General features: G+C 38.1%; 1 protein-coding gene across 2 annotated transcripts in view; it reads left to right on the forward strand.

The window, feature by feature from the left end:
- The window catches only part of LOC150098145 (lysosomal acid glucosylceramidase-like), a 235,650-nt gene that overhangs the window by 40,774 nt on the left and 169,978 nt on the right, over positions 1–24,898 (forward strand). For both annotated transcript variants that reach the window (XM_090406013.1, XM_090406012.1), the window contains exon 3: positions 14,014–14,178. In XM_090406013.1, coding sequence (XP_090262139.1) covers positions 14,014–14,178 — 165 coding nt within the window. The remainder of the gene's footprint in view (positions 1–14,013; positions 14,179–24,898) is intronic.

Genomic DNA, 24,898 nt, shown 5'->3' on the forward strand with positions numbered 1-24,898 from the left:
GGCTTAATAAGGGTGCTTGTTTAGCCATATTGTGGTAGGTGCCATCACTACACTAACAATTCCTGTTAGCTTAGCAAGTGCGGAAAGATTTTTCAAACTTAAACTGATTAGAAATATTTGTGAACAGCAGTGACCCAAGAAAGATTGGTTGGTCTAGCAATTATATCGATAGAGGCGGACATAGCTCATAATTTAAATTTAGAAGAGCTTAAAAACAGTTTTATTGTGTGATATCCTCGTTGAGCAAACATTTAATTAATATTATTATATAATCATTTTACATTAATGTTTCTCTTGTAATAAAAACAAAATAGCAATTGGAGATTTTCTTATATTTTTGTCTTATAATCCATCAGGGGCGATATTTAATTGTTTGCCTCAGGGCACGATCTAATCTGGTGATGCCCCTAATTATGCGTAAAATAACTTCCTAACTTTCTTGTCAAGTCCAATCCTGTTAATTTCTTTAAACTGAATTCTTTAATGTATTTATCACAATCAGAATCTTCGGCATAACTTTCCCGCCATTTGGTTTGACATCATCTATTAATTGTACCAGCTCCTTCTCATTTAAATCTGTTTTCCCATTAATTAATTTACTAATTTCATTTTCAACCATATAGCAAAAGCCATCTAAGTGCCCATTACTATAAAAATAAATTTTTACATAAAGAAGCATTACACATTGTATGTAACTCACCAGAAAATAGTGCTCAGCATGAGATTAACACAGTTATGATTTTTAATGTGCTTTCCTGGAAAAAATGAAGGCAATTTTCAACAATAAACACTTTATATGGTAAACAATTGGCATACATGTATGCTAAAAGATATTTTTCCCTAATATAAATTCACTTGTTATAACTACATGCACGATATGGGCAGATGCAAATTTAACGAAGATAAAATTTGATTTTTTAAGTCACACGACAAAAAATATATAAAAAGATAAAGGGTTACTACAATTTGTAGATGGTGTTATATCGAAACCGCGTTGAACAAGGGTTATTACAATTTGTAGACTGCGTTATATCGAAACCGCGTTGTATAAGTACTGCGTTATACAAGGGTTACCTGTATTGACTATATTTAAATAAAACTTTTAAATTAAATCTCATTACCACCACAATACAATCTAATTCTAACATAATGGTTGCACCAATTGCGTCTGTTCACCCAAAGATTGTCAGAATAAGTGAGACATGGTTGGAAGAGGACGACATCCTGACAGGAATAGAAATGGAAGGGTATGATGTGTGTTTCGTGTTGATAGAAGGGGTAAAAATGAAGGGGGAGTACTATTGATGATAGAGAAAGAGTTATGTCCATACAAAGTAGAGATGCAAGAGGGAAATAGTGCCAATGGTTTTGAGGCAGTATGGTGTGAGATAGAGGTGAATGGAATCAAATACTTGGTTGGATGTTGTTATAGACCAGGTAATGTGGATGGTTGTTATAATGAAATATATAATCAAATTAGCCAAGCAAATAAGAAAAGGGTGATTATAATTATGGCAATATAGACTGGAATGATGAGATAGCAACTGGAAGTAAAGAAAATGAGTTTCTTGGGGGAGCGATATCTAGGAAAAGGAAAGTCACTAGAGGAGTGCCTCAGGGGTCTTTTTTAGGGCTATTACTGTTTAACTTGTATATTAATGATATTGGTGAAGATTTGGATGGAGCTATTTAGTTGTTTGCAGATGATGCAAAGTTGGGATGAACCGTGAAGAGTAGTGAGGATGTTGTGGCCTTGCAAGAAGACTTGAATAAATTGAGTGATTGGGCATGGAAATGGAGATGCAAGTTCAATGTTGCAAAATGTAAAATTCATGCAATCTATTCAAGTCCTCGTGTAAGGCCATAATATCTGCTTGACTCTGCATTGTCTGCAAACAGCTGCATATCACTAATTACTCTCATCCCAATATCATTAACATACAAATTGAACAACAACGATCCCAAAACTGACCCCTGTGGTACACCACTAGTGATCTTCCTCTTACAGGATATCGCATCTCCATATACAACTTTCTGATACCTATCTGACAGCCAGTCACTGATCCAACTCAGAAGTCTGTTATACAATTTCATCTGTTTTAATTTATTTAATAGTTTGTCATGTGGGAGCCTATCGAAAGCTTTTGCAAAATCCAAGTACACTAATGTATATGCATCTCCCCTGTCCAAGGCATTTGTCACCTTCTTATAGTACATAAGTAAAATGTACTTCAAAATGTACTTCACCTGAATAAACCTATGCTGATAACCATAAAGAATATTGGTGTTTTCTACTCAATTCTGTATCCTATTCTCACTAATCTCTCTCTCTAGTATCTTCACCACAACTCCTGGTATACAGATTAGCCTATAATTTGAAGCCACAGCCTTATCACTACCTTTATGCAGTGGAACAATTTTACCTTCTTTCCACTCCCTTGGAACCTCTGCTGTTGTGAGACTTTTATTAAACAAGCAATACAATGCTACTGCCAATTCCCTGGAACATTTCTTTAAGACATATGGTGATATGTCATCAAATCCCATTGCCTTATTGACATCAAGGTTATTTATTTCCTCAAATACCTCCTGCTCAATCACAATTAAGGCATCCTTTCATATGTCCTCCACACTTAAGTTCCTCATGATTCCACCCAGATCTGGATGAAACATCCTTATAAATTGATCACTGAATATCTCAACAATTTCTTCTGCATGAGTTAATCATTCTACCATTTTCACCTATTAACATCATCTTACCATGATCATTCTTCCTTCTGCTTGTTACATATCTAAAAAATTCTCTAGGATTTTTTAGATATGTAACATATCTTTTGCCAATTTGTGATTTGCCAATTTCTGCTCATACTGCACTTCTGTTTTCCTTACTAACTGAGTAACTCTCCTGGCTTTTTCTTTATACTCTTCATGAAACTTCATGAAACATCATTCTTCTTCTAGATTTCATGCTTAAGCTTCTCATTCAGCCTTTTGGCTTTCAGAATACATTCACACACTGATGCTGTTATGTTTTTCCATGTCAGTTCCAAAGCAGCATTCATTTATTTCATTACTGCTCAACTCCTCATTCCATGCTATAGCTCCAAACTATCTCCTAAGCTTGTCATAATCACTAACCTTATAATTCCACAGCACCAGACAAAATTTATTATTATTATTATTTGACACCTCCAGGGAGTCCAAAGACTCATCGAGGGAGGGCACCTGCTCTACAAACTCTGTTTCAACCACTCAACCAACTGATCACAACTACACCAGCGCCATCTACCGCCAACCACCACTGATATTTCCAGACAAACATCCATGCCCACGGTGGGATTCGAACCCGCAGCCTTTGGCTGGAGAGTGGATACGCTAACCACTCGGCCAACCAGGCTGGCAAAAAAACCCTGCTGTCCATGCCCAAGACCAGCTAACTTGGCTATGGCAGATCCTTGAGCTCCTCACGTCGTTGGTGGGAATCGAACCTAGGACACTCCTTCCCCAGGCATATGGTTGCGAAGCGCAAAGCCACTAGGCTAACCCCGTGGACAATTTGCACCAAACAGATTGAAACAGAAAGCTGCTATCACTACTGCTTCTCTAAACTTTCACATGGTGGCAACACAAGTCATCTGAGATCATTAGTGATATAATAATGCTGCATTTCATGCTAATCTTGAATATCCTTATTTTGGTTTTATTCATTCTTCTGTAAATGGTATTTGCTATAGTTAATCTTTGTGCTATGTCTAACTCCACCTTAAGTGTCAATATTAACTCCCAGATACATAAAATGCACAAATGTAAATACAGCAATCATTAAAAAAAAAAAAGAAAACTGGACATAATTACAGAAGCAAAAGTGTGCCTGACAAATAAAGGAAGAGCTGGCATGACTGTGGAAATGAAAGTCTGACTGATGGAGCAATAATGGGAGTGATTGCTGAAATGCAAAAGTAGAAGAATGAAATTAAACATATGGTGGATACAAATGGAAGAGTGCAAAAGTTTAAAATAAAAGATAGTGAATGAGAGAAAGAAGTAGTGAATGACTCAAGAATAGCACTTTATGGAGATTCTATCATAAAAAGTGCAGTGAGGAAAGGATGCACAAGGGATATTTTCCAAGAGGGAGAATGAACAGGGTTTGAGGCACTGGATATAAGAAATAAGTGTGAGGAAGTTAGTGGTTATGGTTGGGATGAATGATTTGGTTAGGCATAGGGAGAATGTGAGATTGGATATCAGGAGATTATTGAGGAGAGGAAAAGACAACAATATGGTAAGAAGGGTAGTTTATGTGTTTCCCAAGTATGACAATGATGAGTTGCAGCAGAGAGCAAAGATCTATGTTGAATAGAATGTTAGAGGAAATATGTTGGGTGAAAAGAAAGGAGTGCAGTTTGTGAACATATGGAATGACTGCATCTGAATGGTTTTGGAGTGAGTCAATTGGAAGGTTGCTGCCGGAAAGAAGTGTAATGAGTGATGCAGACAAAATATCAGTGAAAGTCAAAGCTGATTTGAATGAGCAGAAGAGTGGACTAGGTTAGACTGACATGGTTGAAAATGGAACAAAGAATTTGAGAACAGGAATACAAGTTGGACAGGGAAACGAGGTGAGCCAGGGAAATAGTGTAATGAGAGTGGATTCTAAAAGTGGTAATGAATGCATGTATGTGGATGGTCAACATGGGAATGGAATGGTCAGGAGTACATGGAGGGGTTGGGTCTGGAGGGCTATGTTGTGTCAGAAGATGTGAGCAGACAGGAGCAGGTGAGGAGAAGTCACAAATGGGGAACAGCATCAGTAGGACTGGTTATAAACCAAAAAAATGAATTGTTATGTTTATTTATGAATGTCTGGAGTATCAGAAATAGGGGAGATGAAACTGTTGCATTGATAGAGTTTATGTGGCCATAAATCGTTGGAATAAGTGAAACATGGTAGATGAGATTGACATCTTCACAGGAATAGAAATGGAGGGGGCATCATATTTTTCGTGAAGATAGGAAAGGCACACACAAAGGGAGGGGGAGTGCCACTAACAAGAGCAGGGGAATTATGTCCATGCAAGGTTGCAATACAAGGAGGAAAAAAGGTGGCAGTGGTTTTGAAGCAGTATGGGGTGAAGTGTATGTCGATAGAACGATATTTGGCACGTTGTTGCTACAGGCAAGGAATGTGTAAGATGGAGACAAAGAAATGTATAGGCAACTTAGCTTAGTGAGTAAGCAAAGGGTAATTAATATGGGCGATTTCAATTATGGCAATATTGATTGAAATGAAGAGACAGTATGAGGGAATAAGGTGAATGAATTTCTGGAGTTCGTAATGGGACAACAATATTAGGCAGTGCATAACAAAGATACACAAGGGTTAAGAATCTTAGATCTGGTTATAGCTCAGAAATGGAGGAAAGAGTGCTGTATTAGAGATGATAAAGGTGACATGAAAACTGGAGAAAAAGATATCCTTGAAGTATGGAGAATTACTTTGAAAAATTGCTAAATGAAACAAGCAATGATAGCACAGTGGTAAAAAAACACTCAACAGACATACAATCAGGAATACATATCCATACTAGAAGTAGAAAAAGCCATCAAAGGCTTGATGTGTGGAAAGGCAGCAGGAGTAGATGATATTCGACCAGAAATGCTGAAGTATGGTGGTATAAAAGTCTTACAGTGGCTGCATTGCATAGTTCAGAAGGCCTGGACAGAGGGATGAATTCCTGATGATTGGAGTAGAGCTCTAATAGTACCCATATATAAAAAGGGAAATAAAACTGAATGTGAGAATTACAGAGGTATTTCCCTACTGAGTGTTCTTGGCAAGATTTATGCCAGTATACTTGAGAAACGGTTGAGAAGAATCGTGGAAGAAAAGCTTGGTGAAGAACAAGCTGGATTCAGGCCAAATAGAGGCTGTCAGGATCAGATTTTCACATTATGACAAACAGTTGAGAAATCATGGGAATATAACAAAGATCTGTATTAAAATTTTTAGATCTGGAAAAGGCATTATGACAAGGTGCCAAGAAAGACTGTATTCAAAACACTACAGTTATATGGTGTCAATGGGGCATCATATTAAGCAATACTTTGTCTTTATTTGAGTTGTAAGTCAGCAGTTAGAATTGAAGGAAGTACAGAAGATAGTTTAATGTTAAATCTGGTATCAGACAAGGATGTACATTATTCCCTCTGTTATTCATTATCTATATGGATCACATTATGAATGAAAGTGGTATTAAACAAGATATCAAGATTGATGATGTTAATCTTAGCTCTTTGCTTTATGCAGATGACATGATGTTATACTTCTAAATAAATCTGCTACTACTAGTCTGCAAGATTTCCAGACTAAATTGAATTACTATTGTAATAGATATGGTATGAAGGTCAACAGAAACAAGACAAAGGCATTGAAAATATCAACTGCATTGTGAATGGAGAACTTATAGAACAAGTAAGGTTGGTCGATTGGTAGAGCTTCTGCTACTAATGGCTGAGTTAAGTAAGTTTGAGTGCGGTTAGTAGTTGGAAGGGGACCAATCGTTCAATGCTGTTGGCACACTCTCCCTCGATGAATCTTTGGACTCCTTAGAGGTGTCAAATAATAATAATAATAAGTAAAACATTTCAGCTACATAGGTGATTTTTAGTGAAGATGGTAAATTAAATATGGAATCAACAAAGCTGGTATGGTAGGAAGTCAAATGAATAAATTTATATGGAATAAGAGAGAAATTAGTCAAAACACTAAATTAGCTGTATAAGACAGTGTTCAAACTTATGGATCTGAGAGCTGGGTCAGAAGTAAAACACTTGACCAAAGACTAGAGACCACAGATATGAGAGTCCTGAGAAAGATTAGGGGTGTGAACAGATGGCATCAATGGCAATATCATATTAAAAAGGTGGATATTAGGAAAGAACTTGACATTGTCAGGTTCCAAGAATGCATTAGCAGAGCTAACAGGTGGTATGGTCACTTAAACAGAATTAGAGAGGAAAGAGCAAAATAAGTGTTCTCTGCCAGGTTGCAGGAAAGAGACCCAGAGGAAGACCAAGATATAGGTGGATTGATATGGTAAAAAAGTACCTTAGAAGATAGAAATATAAGATCTGATAATGGAGTCTTGACAGGTAACAAACTGATTTGGAGGAAAATTGTAGATAGGAAGTTAATAATTATGTACATTTTTCATGTATTATTATAATATCGTGTACACTCCTTGAGGGTACATGGCAGGAATTTGATGATGATGGTGATCTGGTTATATCATCAGAGTGTTAATGGAGTGTCCAATGTTCACCTGGTTGAGACAAGAGTGGCCATGAATTGATCACCTGGATTGTAGCTGGTCACATTAGAACTTCTGTAAAGAAGGGACATATGTGAGACTGCAAGGCTGGTAATTATTGGAAGCTTAGGACACAACTGGGAGCTATAGCATGAAAAGAGGAGTTGAGTGGGAAGAATATAGATGCTGTGTGGGCATTGATCAAGAGCTATTTAACAGCAGCAATGTCTGAGTATATCTCAAAGGTGAAAAGATTAAATAAGATAGGAGTAAAAATGGATGAATGAAGAGATTAAGAATGAAATTTGGAGGAAGAAGGCACTATGCAGGTAACACAAGATGAACGTTGGTAATGATCAGTTGCATGAAAAGTACAAAGAGCAAGCCAGGAAGGTAATTCCTTTGTTAAAGGTAGCAAAAGTGTAGTATGAGAAGTTAGCCAATCAATCTCAGACTATGGAAGGATGATGCTAGTTAATGACACTGGCAGATTGATAATAACATATCAGATATGAAGAGCAATTGGAGGAATTCAATTTACAGAGTCTTGTGAACAGAAGAAGATGGAGAAATATAAGTTGGTAATGTTTTGTTACCAGATTAATGTGGAGAAGAGATTTCAGTTGAGTAGAGGGAGGCAAGGTAGAATTAGAGGCCATCCATGGAAACTGTATAAGGAGGGTGTAGGGAGTGAGAAGCAGGTTATTTGCATAGAGAGTGACTGATGAGTGGAATGCATTGCCTGAAAGTGTTGAGTGCAAATGGGTTCAAGGCATGGTTCAGTGATCTTTTGACATGAGAGAGTATATACCACCTGCAATGAGTCCTTTGACTCCATGGAGGTCAGATGTTAATAATCATCTTAATAAATTACTAACTCTTCTTTATTCTGGGCAATATTACATTTCTTTTTTTGGCATTTGTATTTCAATTTAAGAGGTTTTAGATCACAAATGATATTTTCTGCATCATCATTTGTGATCTAACTGCAACATTACTGTTCTGTCTCCTTCTATCACAATGTCTACATTTTTCTTATCTCTTGGTGATCATTTAACTACATTATCCATTGTCATCTATTTCCTGATATGCATCCTTAAGTGGTGTTCAGGCTACTGTGACAGTACTATGTGATTAAGATTACATTATTAGTAATCTCCTATCAAAACTTTTTCTCAAAATATTAAATAGTAGGTCATGTAGCACGTTGATGGTTGAATTTAGCCTTCTTAAAGAGGTGCCAATACACCAATTTAATACCTAACTGTGGGAATATTAAAAACAAGTTCCACTCAGCAAAAACCCAACACGTTTATAAACGAGCGAGTGTATCGCTACTACGAGAACAGATTAACGCTACTCGCCTAGAGTTATAAAATTATATTCAACGTGTTGAATTTAATCGAATTCAATTAAATTCAACACACCAAAGAATAAGGTGCGTAAATTACTGAAAAAAGTCACTTCCTGGCCTAAAGAAACAGTAAACAAACTCGAACACGTTAAAACACCCAGGATATATGGAGCACCAAAATTTCATAAACAAGGTACACCCTTACACCCAATTGTGAATAGTATAAATTGCCCTGCATACAGGGCTATTTATAGTAGTACTAACAAGATGTCGCATCTAAGTAACATGCGGACCCTGCATAGGAAGCGGGAATAACGCGAAGAAGAAGAAGATAAATAGCCCTGCATACAAACTAGCTAGACATTTAGCTAAGCTACTAGCCACTTTAATAAACAATTCTCCCTCCTTTGTCAAAAATTCTGCCTGAAAAGTATTTTAGAATACCATACCTTAAAAAGTTCAGACATAATGGTGAGTTTTGATATCACCTCACTATTCACAAATGTACCATTAATTGAAACCCTTGATCTGCCAAATCACACTTTCCCCTTGATATATTTGAACAATTTAAATTCACAATACATGCAGGATATTTCACATGGAAAGGGAAAACATACAAACAATTAGATGGGACAGCTATGGGCTCCCCCTTTCTCTCTCCCTCCCCTTAGCCAACTTCTGCATAGAACACCTGGAAAAACTAGCTATCAGTACAGCCACTCTCAAACCAACGCTTTGGCTACGCTATGTTGACGATATGCTTTGCTATTTGGCCATATGACCCAGGCACATTAGATACATTTTTAGTGCATTTAAATAACCAACACCCAAAAATCCACTTTACAGTGGAACTGGAAGCTAATAACTGTCTGCCCTTCCTGGATACACTGATCACACGTCTTCCAGATGGTTCCTTATCATCCTCGGTTTTTGAAAAACCCACACATACAGGGAGATATTTAAACAATCACACCATCACCCTTCTCAACAGTATGCTATCTTAAAAACGCTAACCCACAGAGTGAGAACAATCTGTTCCAATGACAATGCTGTTGTTGCTGAACTTTCTCGCTTATGCCACACCCTTCTTAGTCGATGGCTATAAAAACCCATAAGATAGACAAAATACTAAATGTCCCCAAGAAATCCCCTCCCACTATCCACCACAGAGAACTACAACAAAACAGTCATCATCCCACACATGAAAGGCACATTGGAAAAGATATCTAGAGTTCTCAATAAATATCAACTACGCACTGTATTCAGACCATATCAAATTACCAAGTGTCATCCGTTCACCCAAAGACGGCATCTCTCCTTTTTCTCATCCAGAAGTCTACGAAGTATCCTGCCCATGTGATCAAGCCTACTACGGTCAAACAGAAGAACTATGGACATCCGCATCAATGAACATAAAAAATATATCCAGCACTATCACTATGGCAAGTCGGGCCTAGCAGACCATGCTTTGGATACCCCTGCACTTAGGATCAGCTGGAAGAAAACAAAAGTACTGCAAAGAAGCTTTTAGAAGTCAGAGAGATTGTTCTTTGGGCAACAGAAGCCTTGAAACATACTCAATCTGAACAAAAATGGCTATATAAATTTGCCTAAGATTTGGAAGACAGTCATCCTAAGACATAACTAGTACCTGCTTTCTCTCTCTATGTTTTTTTTTTTAAACATAGAGGCGCCTAATTAAGACTTTAGTCTTTGTGTTGTTGCTATAATTGTTTCCAACTAGTCCCATTGTTACACTATGTTATTGTAATCTCACATACTGTAACAGACTGCGTTTTGTGCTCTGAAGATGCTGGTCATAACACCAGTGAAATGTCAGCAATAAGTCTATGAATAATTATACACTTATCATTATGTGTTCTAATATATACCATCAAAATTAATCGACATATTTCTAACCCAATTCTGAGATCCATAACACTGTCTTGTATATTACTAGTTTAGTGAGTTTTGGCTAATTTCTCTCTTATTTCATATAAATTTATTCCCCCCCCCCCCACACACACCATACCAGCTTTGCTTATTCTATTGTCTGTTTCCAGATTTAACTTGCTATCTTCACTACAATCTGTGCCTAAATTCTAGAGGAGGGAGGGATTGGAAAGTTCTAATAAACACTAAGAACAAAAATTATATTAAAGCAACTGACATAACCACAAGAAAGAACATACTAGTAGCAGAGTTATGAAGGTAACTTATGTTCTTATATCCTCATATGCTCTTTCTTGTGGTTATGTCAGTTGCTTTAATATAATTTTTGTTCTAGGTGTTTATCAGAACTTTCAGGCACCCCTTTGTAGTTGAAATATTTTACTTGTTCTATAGGTTCTCCATTCAGAATGTAGTTGATGTGTTTAGTGTTTCTGCCTATTTCATAGTTTTGGTCTTTTTATTGCTGTCTTTCATGCCAAATTTGTTACAGCTGTTATTCAATGTAGTTAGAGAATCTTGGAAACTTGCACTGGATGTTTTTAGGAGTACCATATCATCTGTATAAAGCAAAGAGCTAAGTTTGATATCCCCAATTCTAATATCAGGTTTAATGCTACTTTCTTTCATAATGTGATCCATATAGATGATGAATATGAGTGGAGACTACATTATCCTTCTCTCCGTAATTACTTAGTATTTTCACACATTAATTTTATGCCTTTTGATTATCAATTTACAGATCTTGCTCAATAGGTGTTCTAAAGCAGTGCTTCCCAAACTTATGGATGCCAAGGCCCCTGTTGGAAAAATTAAAATATTTCATGCACCCCCCCTCTGAAAAAAAATTGTAATACAGACATATATTATTAGAATATTTATTGTATTTATATTCAATACAATTTATATTCAAGATTTTGGTTTGTAATCTTTTTTGTGTTTTGTATCAATACCTTTGAAACAAAACTTATACGAATAAGCATATATTTACTAATATTCATTAATCGCCAAAATACCAAGAAGAAAAATTTGTTAACCAACACCAATGTGATTTTTTCCATTAAAATATAAAAAAGAGCAAAAAAAAAAATAATAAATAATCATCATCATACGTATCAAGGATTTAGGCCTAGCATGGCCTGTTCCAGCCTTAGAAGTCATCGTTGAATCGTTTAAGAGGACGTCCTGGTTTTCTTTTTCCTAATGGCTTAATAAATAATAAAAATTAAATATGTTTCTTTGAAGATTAAAAAAAAAATCTACTGTGTCTTAAAACATTTAAAATTTTTTTTTATTATTTCAAGGCCCTCCTCAACACAACTTATGGCCCCAAGGAGGCTGTTGCCCACAGTGTGGGAAGCGCTGTTCTAAAGAACACTTATTGAGCAAGTGGCAAAATCATATTATAAGTGAAGACATTAGGAAGGAACTTAGAAATGAAGTCATTAGAAAGGAACTTGACATTGTTTGTATTCAAGAATGTGTGAGCTTTACTAATCTAAGGTGGTATGGTTACTTAAATAAATGGGAGAGGAAAGGTTAACAAAACAGGTGTTTGATGCCAAGGTGACATGAAAACAATCCAGAAGAAAACTAAGGTCTATGTGGAATGTTTCAGTGAGAAGTTCCTTAGAAGAACAAAATGTTAGATATGACAATATTGGAGTGCTGACAAGTAATAGACTAATTTGAAGGAAAATTGGTGATGGCAGATTATTGATAATGTAATGTTAAATATGTAGTGCTATCACAGCAGAACACTCCTTGAATGTACATAACAAGAAATTAATGATGATGATTAACCATGTTAATTAACTGGTTTTTATGTGTGAAAGTTGCTGTAAAAGTTGTGTGTGTTTCAGTTTTTCACAAACTCATTAAAGGTGGAGTAATGGGGAGACAGAGCATTAGGTATTGACAGTAAGTTAGCATCTGCTTTGTTTATTAATGAATTAAATTTTGATTGTAGTTGTTTTGTGAAATATGAGGTATGTTACATGCACTTGTTGGTTTATGTGAATAAGTTGTGTATAAGTCTTTTAAAGCTAATGGAAGGAATGGGCGTGAAATGCCATTTAAATGTGGAGTTGTCGGATGAGGTGTTGTCGATGATTGAGGGTGCAAGTAGCTAGCAAGAATATAACAAAAACGATGGGTGTTTGTCTGATAGTGAAGACTGATAATGTAAAAATTAATTAATGTAAAAAAAAAAAATAGTAGCAAGTGAGTAGTAAGAAAGGTATCAAAAAGCAGGGGTGAGATATTGTGTGTAGAAAGTAATCAGTGGTAGCATGAATGATATAAGTGATAAGGGCATAGCAAAAATCAGGAATAATGAATGTGGTACAGCAGGGTGAATGTCACAGCAGAGGATAGTAAGATAGATAAAGACACAAAAGACAGTGGAAATGTAGAAGAATTAAGGCAGAATAGTAAAGAAGCCAGTATGAAAGAAGAGTAAAACAGGAACCCAGTTGTGACTGAGACATATGAAAATATGACTCATGATGTTTGACTCATTTTAGTGTTAATAATTTGAATGTTGTAACCAATTCCTTTCTCTCCCCTCCCCCCCTTAATGATGCTCATGTTACAGTGAGCAAAATGTATAGGAGTTGTTAATAAATCTTAATTTCACTTACATGCATTAAAGTGTTTTTTAAAAGTATAATTATGTCTACGACATGTTTCTATAAAACATCTAAGTAAAAATATACATTGTAACTAATATATACAGTAATATGCATTGTGACTAAGTGGAAAAGCTTTCCACAACTCTGAAATAGAGATAGCTGTAGAAAGCTTTTTCATTAGAAAGGAAAGTAAATTATTAAGAATCTGCCATTATTATTATCATCATCATCATCCCAAACCCCTATGGAGTCAAAGATCCATTGTGGAAGATCCCTAAATTATGCAGGAAATTTGATACTAAGTCAGCTTTGTATATCCATGCTGGCCTGGTTGGCCGAATGGTTAGTGTATCTGCTCTCCAGCCAAAAGGCTGCGGGTTCAAATCCTGCCATGGGCATGGATGTTTGTGATTTTCTGTGAAAATACTAATGGTGATGGTGGATGGTAGATGGTATTCGTGTAGATGATGCAGTTGGTCGATGAGGTTGAGTGGTGGAGACGGAGAGTTGTAGAGTGGGTGTCCTCCCCTCGATGAGTCTTGAACTCCCTGGAAGTGTAAAATTATAATGATATCAAGCAGCCTGATTGTATATACAGATGCTTGCTGATGCTTAGTTGAAATAAGGTTGAAAACAAGGATTCCTTATCAAGTATAATTTACTTTCCTTCTTAGTGAAAGCACTTTCTACTGAAATTATAAGTGTTATAATACATTCAAAATTAAGATGTTTTATGTTTTCGCATTGATTCTTACTTTACTAGAAATTACTTCGAAGAGGACTGTTTATGCCACCATTGAACGAAAAAAACAATACCAAGAAATTTTTGGATTTGGAGGGGCATTTACAGATGCAGCATGTATAAGCATAAAGAATCTGCCAGTAATTCTACAAGAACAAATAATTAAAGGATACTACTCAAAATATGGTATTACTTTTTTTTTTTTTGACATTGATTTTGATTACGTATTTTTATTATTATGATTCTTAGTAGTGACCCTTTATGTATTCATTCTTACTTGCCACATCCTTATACAACTTCTAGGTATGACTCTAGTCCTTTCCCTTTTTGCATCCTTAGAAAGATCTTGTTCATTTGCTGAAATCATATCATTAACTTTTCATCATCATCAATTTCCTCATATGTATCCCCAAGGGGTGTTCAGATTATACAACAGCACTACATGATTAAGTTTAGAGTATTATTAATCTCCTATCAACAATTTTCCTTCATGTTAATCTATTACTTGTGAACACTCCAATATTGTCATAACTAACATTTCATGCTTCTAAGACGCTTCTGACTAAATCAATCCACCTAGACCTTGGTCTTCCTCTGGGTGTCTTTCCTGCCATCTTGGCATCAAATACCTGTTTTGCTAACCTTTCTTCACCCATTCCATTTAAATGGCCATACCACCTTAAATTAGATGTGCTGATACATTCTTGAATGCTAATAATGTCAAGTTCCTTTCTAATATCTTCCTTTTCCTTTCTAATACCAGTTCACTTCTCTAATTTTTCTCAGATCCCTCATATCTGTGGCCTGTAGTCTCTGATAATAATAATAAACTTTTTATATATTCTGCAATCATGATATTACTTTGTTAAATGCTTTTCAACTTCTAGAATTTCCTTCTCTCTCTGGAATCTGAGAATTTCATGATGTCAGGATGCTTATATATGATACTGATGTGTTATAGGTTGTACAACCTCTTGTGTGTGGTACTGATATATTAAAAAAAAAAATTCAACTAGTATTTGAATTGTGTTTACTGACTATTTACTACCACTGCATCACTTACTGTGATGCTAATGTGTGAGATAAGTGAAATTTTATTCAAAGGAAGGCTAATTGATGGCTTCATTCATAGATAGTGACGGGGGGGGAGTGGTTTCTTTGCATGGAGGGTGGTTGAGCCATGGAGTGCATTGCCTGATGGAATGGGGAGAGCGAGAATAGTCAATGAGTTTAAGGAGTGGTATGATAGACTTTGTTTCTTAGGAGGGGGGACCTCCCCCCTTGATGAGTCTTGATAGACTTTGTGTTTCTTAGGAAGGACCTCCCACAATGAGGCTTTTGACTCCATGGAGGCTTGAATAATAATAATAATCTCCACTACAGCATCAACATGGACTATTAAATTTGGTAGAAAAATCAAATTTTAAGATATTTAGTTTTAAATAGTATTTTACTGTAAAGATAAAAAAATAACAAGAAAGCATTTGAACACTAAAATCAGAAAATGTGCTTTAATGGAAAGCACCAGAAGATGATGCCAAATGGAAACGAGTATGTTTCCTAATATGAAAAGAATAGCATGTGGAAATATCAGATCAAATATTGTGAGTCACTTACGAAAAGTCTTTTGACTCCATTGAGGTCTGATCTTAATAATAATAGTAATACTGCAAATGTCAAGAAGGAAAACAATCATGCTTAATTATTCATCAATAAGCCTTTACAAAGAGGAAGATTTCAGTGTTTGATACAAACAAAATACCAGGATCCTTTAGCATACAGTAGTGTCAGGAGATTTTAACATGACTGGAGAAAAAAATAAACAAGCAAAGTATATACAAAAAACTTGAATAGGAGATCAGAATTAAGGAGGAAATGTGATGTTAAACTGAAGATGAGAAACCATTTATAAAATTCTGTAAACAAGAAATGAAATAAACAAAAAAAGTGAAATTTTTTTATTATTATTTTCTTGGGCATCTTAAAGCCTCGTCATACGAGACTGCACTAACCATTATTCACTACCCTCCACAAAAAATCTAATCCTAACTTCCTTGCTGGCCACACTCTTACACAGTTTCCAGCAGTAATCCTTCATTCTCTTCTTTCTTACTACATAATGAAAAAAAAAATTCTGTGTCAGTCCTATAAAATTCTTTAATAACCTAATAACCTGTATGTTTCTATCATGTCCACTATTTTTTTGTCTATTGACTAGTCTTTGCAGCAGGCCTTTAATCTGTCCACACAGGGAGTATTCTATAGACCTGCCACAATCTTGATCACTTGCCTCTGGGTCCTCTTCACTACTTCCTCACCATGGAATCCTGGCTACCAGGTATGCCAGTACTAGTCCAGATGTTGCTTTATTAAAGCCTCATAAAGGGAAACATTAATAACCTTTTTATCCCTGCTTTTCAGTGTGTTCTTCAACCACCAGGTAATGGGATGTGTTATTTTAACTGACTTTGCAATTGCCCTCTAAACTTAAACTCCTTATCAACAGTCACTTACAAATTCTTGGCCTCATCGATTTCCTTCAGTTTTAGTTCTGTCGGATTAGTACACAGCTTGTGATTATTTCATTCCAAAGTGCATGACTTTACACTTCACCACATTATACTGACAGCTATTATTCTCTAGTCATACTACAAGTCATCTGCAGGATCTCCACATCATTATTGAATAGTGCTCTTCCTAGCTTGCCATCGTTGGCAAACAGTTGAATATTTTGCCTTAAATCATTTCCTATATCATTAACATACAAATTAAACAACAGCAGACCAAAATACTCGAGCCTTGTGGTATACCTTTAGTCACCTGCCTTCTCCTGGATTCAGATCTCCTTTATTAGTACTCTGATATCTGTCCATTAGCCATCGATTCTGCTTTTGGTGGGAACGGATGTATTATTTTAGACAGCCTGATTAGATTGCATACAATGTTTCTCAGAAATCTCACATTGCACTGGCAAAGACACAGTTTGATTCCTACTGTCTTCCCCTCTACATGAAACATGCAAGAGGTCAAATGGCCGGCAGGCCCCCACCTGCAATGAGGACCTGTGGTGGATTTAAGGTTTTATAGGAGGTAGGTTTCCAATCTGTGGCCAAGTGAGATACTGATACTCCTTTCCCCATTTAGTAGGATGCTAGTAGACCAACTCAGTCTACAGGGCGTTTGTTGGCAGGCCCCTAGCCCTGCGGAATTACATATACTGCTGTCAAACAATTTCTACCGGCAGGAGATCGGCGCTCGGATATAAAAAATATCAAGGAGCAGATCCAGATCCTTAATAAGGAGCAGTCCCTAGAGGTACTGAAACTCATGATAGGCAAGCTTGAGTCTGACTGGCTGGGTTTTATAAAGCAGTACATTCAAACTAACGATCAGGATGGAGAGGAGGAGGAGATATCACAAGAAGAATTCATTATTGCTCTGTCACCAAAATCCCCTTGTCAAAACAACTTACAGGGAGAACATTCTAACAAAAGACGTAGACCTACAGAGGACCAGATGGATGAAGACTCACCAACACCAGATGTCCCGAGGAACACTGAAAAGGTTCCACCTGTTATACTAAGGGACAAGGACAAATAGACTACTGTCACATCAGTCCTTAGGGAACATAAAATCTCATATTCTTTGGCTAAAAATCAAGATGAAGGAGTCAAATTCCAGCCAGCCTCAGTCACTGACTACAGACAAATGACAAAACTAATGGATAACAAAAGTCTTCCTTATCACATATTTGCTTTACCCAGTGAAAAGAATCTCAAGATGATACTTTTGCAGGGTAACCGAAGGTGTCACCTCTGCAGAAATCACTGCTAACCTTATGAGTTGGGGCCTGACCCCAGTAAAAGCGAGCAGGATGCTCAGGTCAGATAAATGGCCAATGCCACTGGTGCTCGTAGAAATTGACAAGGCACAGAAAAAGATATATGAACTGACCGCTATCTGTGGCCTCAGAATTTCTACTGAGCCACTAAGGAAAAAGTCGTCAGCTGGGCAGTGCCATAGGTGACAAAGGTTTGGCCATGCTTAAAAACTTTGCAAGGCTAATTTCAGGTGTTTAGAATGCGGCGAGGGCCACCAGACCATCATGTGCACCAAGCCAAGATCCACACCAGCTAAATGCACTAATTGTGGAGGACCTCACCCCGCCAACTACAAGGGATGCATTATACACCCAAAGAACCGTGGGTCAGCAAAAACTACTCTTCCAACACACTACAGCGATGCTCAAGGCAGCTGTGCAGGTCGCACTCCGGTCCAAATAATCTCAAGCTCGACAACTGAGGAAAGAAAACAAACTGCAGCAATGACCAAAACTTATGCAGAGGCCGCATGAACTAAGGCTGTTCCATCCCATGAACAAATAAGTTCTAATCTAACATCAGTATTAACTGCTTCACTAGCTACCATGTTACAAGAATTCAGCATGACTAATCCTTCGCCGTCCTCCATGAAAAGATTCCTACAAGGTACCCACTCAATTTTGACAGCCCTCAATAATGAATAAAAGAAAATTCCATCCCAACTCTCTCATGATCACTGCATGGAATGCAAATGGACTGAGTAACAAAATTCTGGAATTGCAAGAGTTCACTCACAGACACAATCCTGACATAATATTAGTAAATGAAACACATCTCAGGCTAACTAATAACCTCAAATTACGGAACTATATTATGTACAAAACAGACAGACTCACCAGCAGTGGAGGAGATACGTACGGCCATATACGTTAAAAACTACCTAAGCAATAATGTTCTGACAAATCCACAAACCAAGAACCTAGAGATAACAGGCATTGAAGTTCATACCAACAATGCTGACAGTATAAAAATCTATGCTGGATACAATCCACCCAGCATTCCATTACTGGTATCTGACTTGGACACCATTCTTGGTTTCACAGACTCCATCATCATGGCTGGTGACTTTAATGCCAAACATACAGCCTGGTATAGCTCCAAAATCAATGACAAAGGTTGAACTCTAAATCATTACTCAATACAAAATTCTATTGTTGTAGCCAGAGCCACAGAGCCCACTCATCACAGCTCAGTTGGAAGCGCAGATGTACTTGACATAGTCATCCTCAAAAACATCAGATATCAGTATCAGTTGGAAACATTAAATGAACTTTCTTCCAACCACAACCCCATTCTGCTTAAACTTGGTACACAAGAGCGATTCTCCCCTCCCATCCGCACTCTTTCATATCTTGGGACAAGCTCTCCAGAATTCTCCCTGACCACATTGGCCCAGTCCTTGTTATTCACACTAAAGAGGAGATGGACTTTGCTGTAAACAATTTAACCAGTCAAATCAAAAAAGCAATAAAGTCAGTCACCCAAAGTACAGTCTTTTACTCTAGTAATCCCTGAAGAAATCATGGATCTAATCAGATTGAAAAACAAAGCCAGAAAGAGGTACCATAACACAAGATCCCCACAAGATAAGAAAAATCTGAATAAACTAAATAGACAAGTTTGCGAAGCTCTCCAAAAACATCGAAACCAAGATTGGGATTCCAAGCTAACGAAGCTAAACCCAGAGGACAACTCCATTTGGAAGTTCTTGAGAACCCTCTGCACTAAAAGGCAACTTTTACCCACAATTCAGACCAAGAAGAGAATAGCCCATACTGACAAGGAAAAGGCAGAGGCTCTGGTAGACAGCTTGGAAACTCAATGTGACCCCTCTTATGAAAATTTGAACATCAATCTTATTTACAAGATTCACTGCCGAGTTAAGCAGGCCATAACACAACGAAACGACGATCCAGAACCTGTCACACCCACTTCTCTAGCAGAAGTTATAAATATCATAACCCACCTGAATGAGGCTCCAGGTCCAGATGGAATTACAAACAAATTAATCAAACTACTCCTCAGAAAAGCCGTTATGCATCTAGTCAGCATAATCAATGCCATCCTCAGACTAAAGTATTTTCCCTTAACATGGAAGATGGCAGATATCACGCCAATCAAAAATATTGGAAAGAACACCCAGCTCCCCAAAAGCTACAGACCTATCAATCTTCTGTCCAGCCTTGGAAAGATTGCAGAAAAGGTCATCCTTACAAGGCTTCAATCAGAAACGGATAAACTAAGTATTATTCCTAATGAGCAGTTCGGATTCGGAAAAAACCACACTACCGTACAACAGATTCACAGGCTGGTCGAATTCATCACCAAAGGCTTTAACTGGAACCTCCACACAACTGCAGTCTTCATAGATGCTGCGAAGGCTTTTGATAAGATGTGGCAATCAGGGTCTTCTCTACAAGCTCATCACATTCAATATACCAACAAATCTAGTAAAAATAATTCACTCATACCTCAAAGACAGATTCATGCAAGTCAAAATAAATGAAACTGCGTCAAACAGACGCAAGGTCCTGGCAGGTGTGTCGCAGGGCTCACTCCTGGCCCCCCTGCTGTTTTCTATCTACATAGCTGATATCCCTCAAAATACAAGCTCAACAATCACTGCTCTACATAGCTGATATCCTTCAAAATACAAGCTCAACAATCACTGCGTTATATGCAGACGATACTGCATTATTAGCAAGATCTCTCAGCCCAAAACTAGCCATCAAAAGACTCCAAAGTAGTATTCCCACATTAGAGAAATGGTTGATGGACTGGAGGATCCAAGCAAACCCACAGACGTGTTCAGCCATACTGTTCACTAGAAAGAAGTTTCAGATCAAGGAAGACATACATCTACTAGGAGTTAAGATCCCATGGCAGAGTGAAGTCAAGTATCTCGGCGTAATGCTCGACAAAAAACTACAATTCACCAGTCATATAAAACACATAAGCTCGAAGACATCCAAAGTAATTGCACAGCTCTACCCCATGATCAACAGAAAAAGCAAACTGGACACTCAGAACAAACTACTCATATACAGGATGGTAATACGTCCAGTCATCACTTAAACATCTCCTGCATGGGGCCATACCTCGAATACAAATATCCAAAAGCTGCAGAGAATACAGAACAAATGCCTGAGAATGAGTTTAGATGCCCCATGGTTTATCAGAAACTTCCAGGTTCACAGAGAAGTCGACATTCCCTACATCACATCCCTCCTCCATGACCTAGCAGTAAAGTTCTTCATCAAGACAAATAATCATCTGAACCCGCTGATCAAGCAAGCTTCAGACTACAATGAAGCAGAATTCTGCAAATAGAAAAGACCAAAGTCAGTTCTATGCTCAGCTGAACACAGCTAATCTCACTGCTCTTTCAGGGTGAGCTTAAAGCTCAATAATTCTCCACTCAAAGAACTTTCTTCTCAGACAAAGGGGAATATGAAAAGCATTTATGCTTCACCCATCAAACCAGAATCGTTCTGCCTTCCATTAGCTATCCACTCATTCAAATCATCAGCTTCACATCCAACCCAATTTGCGTCCATTTATTTAACAGAATTCTATATGGTATCCTGTGAGATGTCTTTGCAAAGTCCAGTATTATCACCATGTAGTCAGTTCCTTTATCCAACTCAATTGTGACTTTGTTATAAAAAAGTGAGCAAATTACTAGACTAGATGTATCCTTTAACAAAACCATGTTGCCCCAATAGAGTATTATATTCTGGTGTAGAGGCTTAAGTGCTGTGAGGACATTATGTTGGAGGTTTAATGGATTTTTTACAACACTCAAAAAGAATTAAAATAGAATTTAATACTTCCTATATTTCGTCCTAGTCACTAGGACATCTACGGGAATTACAAAGACAATTAATGTAACATGCACACAAAAACTTACAATACTAAGCCCAACCACGTGGGTGACAATAAAGTCCTATCTAGGTGGAGCGCCCTCTAAGGGCAGTTGTAGGTGGCCTGGAATGTAAGGTGGGACCTCTGGTGATGACTGTTTCCCAAATCTTCAGAAGCTTAATGCAACCGTATTTGTTAAGATTTGGTTGATTTTTGAGAGCTGCTGCTGCTTCTAAGAAAAGTCTCTCTTTCTTGAATTTGCTGTGGTGGAGCATGGTGGTTTTCTTCCATGATACTCTGTGGGTAGTGTCCAAAACATGGTCAGCCAAGCCTGAATGGCCATAGTTGTGTTTAACGATGTACGACTTGTGTTCCTCTAGGCGGATGGATGCTGATCTGCCTGTCTGTCCAAAGTACGCAAGCTTACAGGAACAGGGTACTTTGTAAACTCCAGGCAGAGAGAGAGGAGGGAGCCGATCTTTCGTAGAACGGATAAGGGTAGCCAGTTTGCGGTAGGGCTTATATGCTGTGTGTAGGTTATACTTTTTTAGTATCTTGGCTATTTTTTCCGAAGTGCCACGGATGTAGGGTATGGTGATGGCATTTTTAAATTCTTGTTGACGAGAGGGACGGGGAATGGGGGAGGAATTGATTATTTTTTTGATGCTGTGTTCGCTGTAGCCATTGGAGAGGAAAGTTCTGTGTATGTGGTTAAGCTCAGTAGTGAGGGTGGCTCCACTGGAACAAAGATTGTGGGCTCTCTTGGTAAGGGTTTTAATGATGCCATATTGTTGTGAGGGGTGGTGGTGGGAGAGTTTGTGAATGTATCTGCCTGTGTGTGTGGGTTTTCTGTATACAGTGAAGGCAAGTGTATTATTAGGCAGGCGCGTGACTAAGGTGTCTAGGAAGGGTAAACAATTGTTCTTTTCCTTTTCCATAGTAAACTGGATTCTTGGATGTAGGCTATTGAGATGACCAAGGAAGGAATCTAATGTGTCTGTGCCATCATTTTTTAAAAAGATGTTGGGATACAAGAGTGATACCGAAATGTGTTAAAATGAAGATTAATTTCCATTCCAAAAAAGCACTCCGGATATACAAACGTGCCAGCTTAGCATTACTACGCGAGCAAATCGCCTCTACTCGTGCCGCCCTCACAGTGACGAACGCCGCCATTGGCTCCTTACAAGCGGAGCTCTCCACCGTTCTTAACCCTGAACTTTGGGCGATTCTCTCTGACATTTCGGAAACTTCCGCACAGAGAGAATTTCAGAAAATAAAAAACAAACACGTCAAGAAATACAACAACCTGGTTAAAGACAAACCACAACCACAAATTCAACCGCTCCAAACAGTAATAAACCTCTCGTCCAAAAAGCTCAACAATGATGCCGTCAGCGCCCTTTGCCTCGGCCGTAATTTTGCCGTCGCCCCGAAAGAAGTGCCGGTGCTCGATCTAATGGTTAACGTCGAACGGGGGATCGGTCGCTTACCGTCGGAGGTAGCAAACAACATCAGACTCGACGTAGCTAACATCCTCGTTCACTCTTCGCCTCCAAAAAGTAACTTATCTTATTCCCAACGCATGACTCTCCAGAAACTACGCAAAGAAAAAAGTATCGTCATCACCAGAGCGGATAAAGGTAATGCCACAGTTGTCCTTATTACCAGCGAATACAATCGTAAAATGAACATTATCCTCCGCGATCGCGCTACCTACATCCCGCTACAACACGACCCCACAAAAACGCAAGTTAAGAAATTAAAAATCTTACTTAAAAAAGTTCTCTCCTGGCCCCCCGACGTCACGAAAAAACTTAAACCTTTCCGCTCCCGTCCCCCCTGAATATACGCTTTACCAAAAATCCACAAACCTAATTCCCCACTCAGGCCTATAGTAGATGCCACCAATGCACCTTGTTACAGACTGTCTAAACAGCTGGCCAACTCTCTGTCCCCCCTCACCAGAAATTCAGCTTCCTATATAAAAAAACTCGACCCACTTTAAAGCCCTCACAGAAAATTTAACATTGAATAATACAGACATATTAGTAAGCTTTGATATCTCCTCCTTGTTTACCAATATTCCCTTAACTGACACTTTATCTCTCTTAGAAAACGTTTTTCCCTCTGACATCTTAGATCTCTTTTCCTTTGCCATCAACTCTGGGTATTTCGCTTGGAATAACAAAATCTACAAACAGATAGAGGGAACCGCCATGGGCTCCCAACTCTCACCCCCCCCTGGCCAATTTCTATATGGAAGATTTCGAAAAACGAGCCATAGACTCAGCCCCACTCAAACCCTCTATCTGGCTAAGATATGTAGATGATGTGTTCACTATTTGGCCTCATGGCCCAGACACATTAGATTCCTTCCTTGGTCATCTCAATAGCCTACATCCAAGAATCCAGTTTACTATGGAAAAGGAAAAGAACAATTGTTTACCCTTCCTAGACACCTTAGTCACGCGCCTGCCTAATAATACACTTGCCTTCACTGTATACAGAAAACCCACACACACAGGCAGATACATTCACAAACTCTCCCACCACCACCCCTCACAACAATATGGCATCATTAAAACCCTTACCAAGAGAGCCAAATCTTTGTTCCAGTGGAACCGCCCTCACTACTGAGCTTAACCACATACACAGAACTTTCCTCTCCAATGGCTACAGCGAACACAGCATCAAAAAAATAATCAATTCCTCCCCCATTCCCCGTCCCTCTCGTCAACAAGAATTTAAAAATGCCATCACCATACCCTACATCCGTGGCACTTCGGAAAAAATAGCCAAGATACTAAAAAAGTATAACTTACACACAGCATATAAGCCCTACCGCAAACTGGCTACCCTTATCCGTTCTACGAAAGATCGGCTCCCTCCTCTCTCTCTGCCTGGAGTTTACAAAGTACCCTGTTCCTGTAAGCTTGCGTACTTTGGACAGACAGGCAGATCAGCATCCATCTGCCTAGAGGAACACAAGTCGTACATCGTTAAACACAACTATGGCCATTCAGGCTTGGCTGACCATGTTTTGGACACTACCCACAGAGTATCATGGAAGAAAACCACCATGCTCCACCACAGCAAATTCAAGAAAGAGAGACTTTTCTTAGAAGCAGCAGCAGCAGCTCTCAAAAATCAACCAAATC

Source organism: Typopeltis vanoorti, chromosome 16 (genome assembly GCF_054136105.1).
Source record: "Typopeltis vanoorti isolate ZY-2024b chromosome 16, IOZ_Tvanoo_1.0, whole genome shotgun sequence".
NCBI lineage: Eukaryota > Metazoa > Arthropoda > Arachnida > Uropygi > Thelyphonidae > Typopeltis > Typopeltis vanoorti.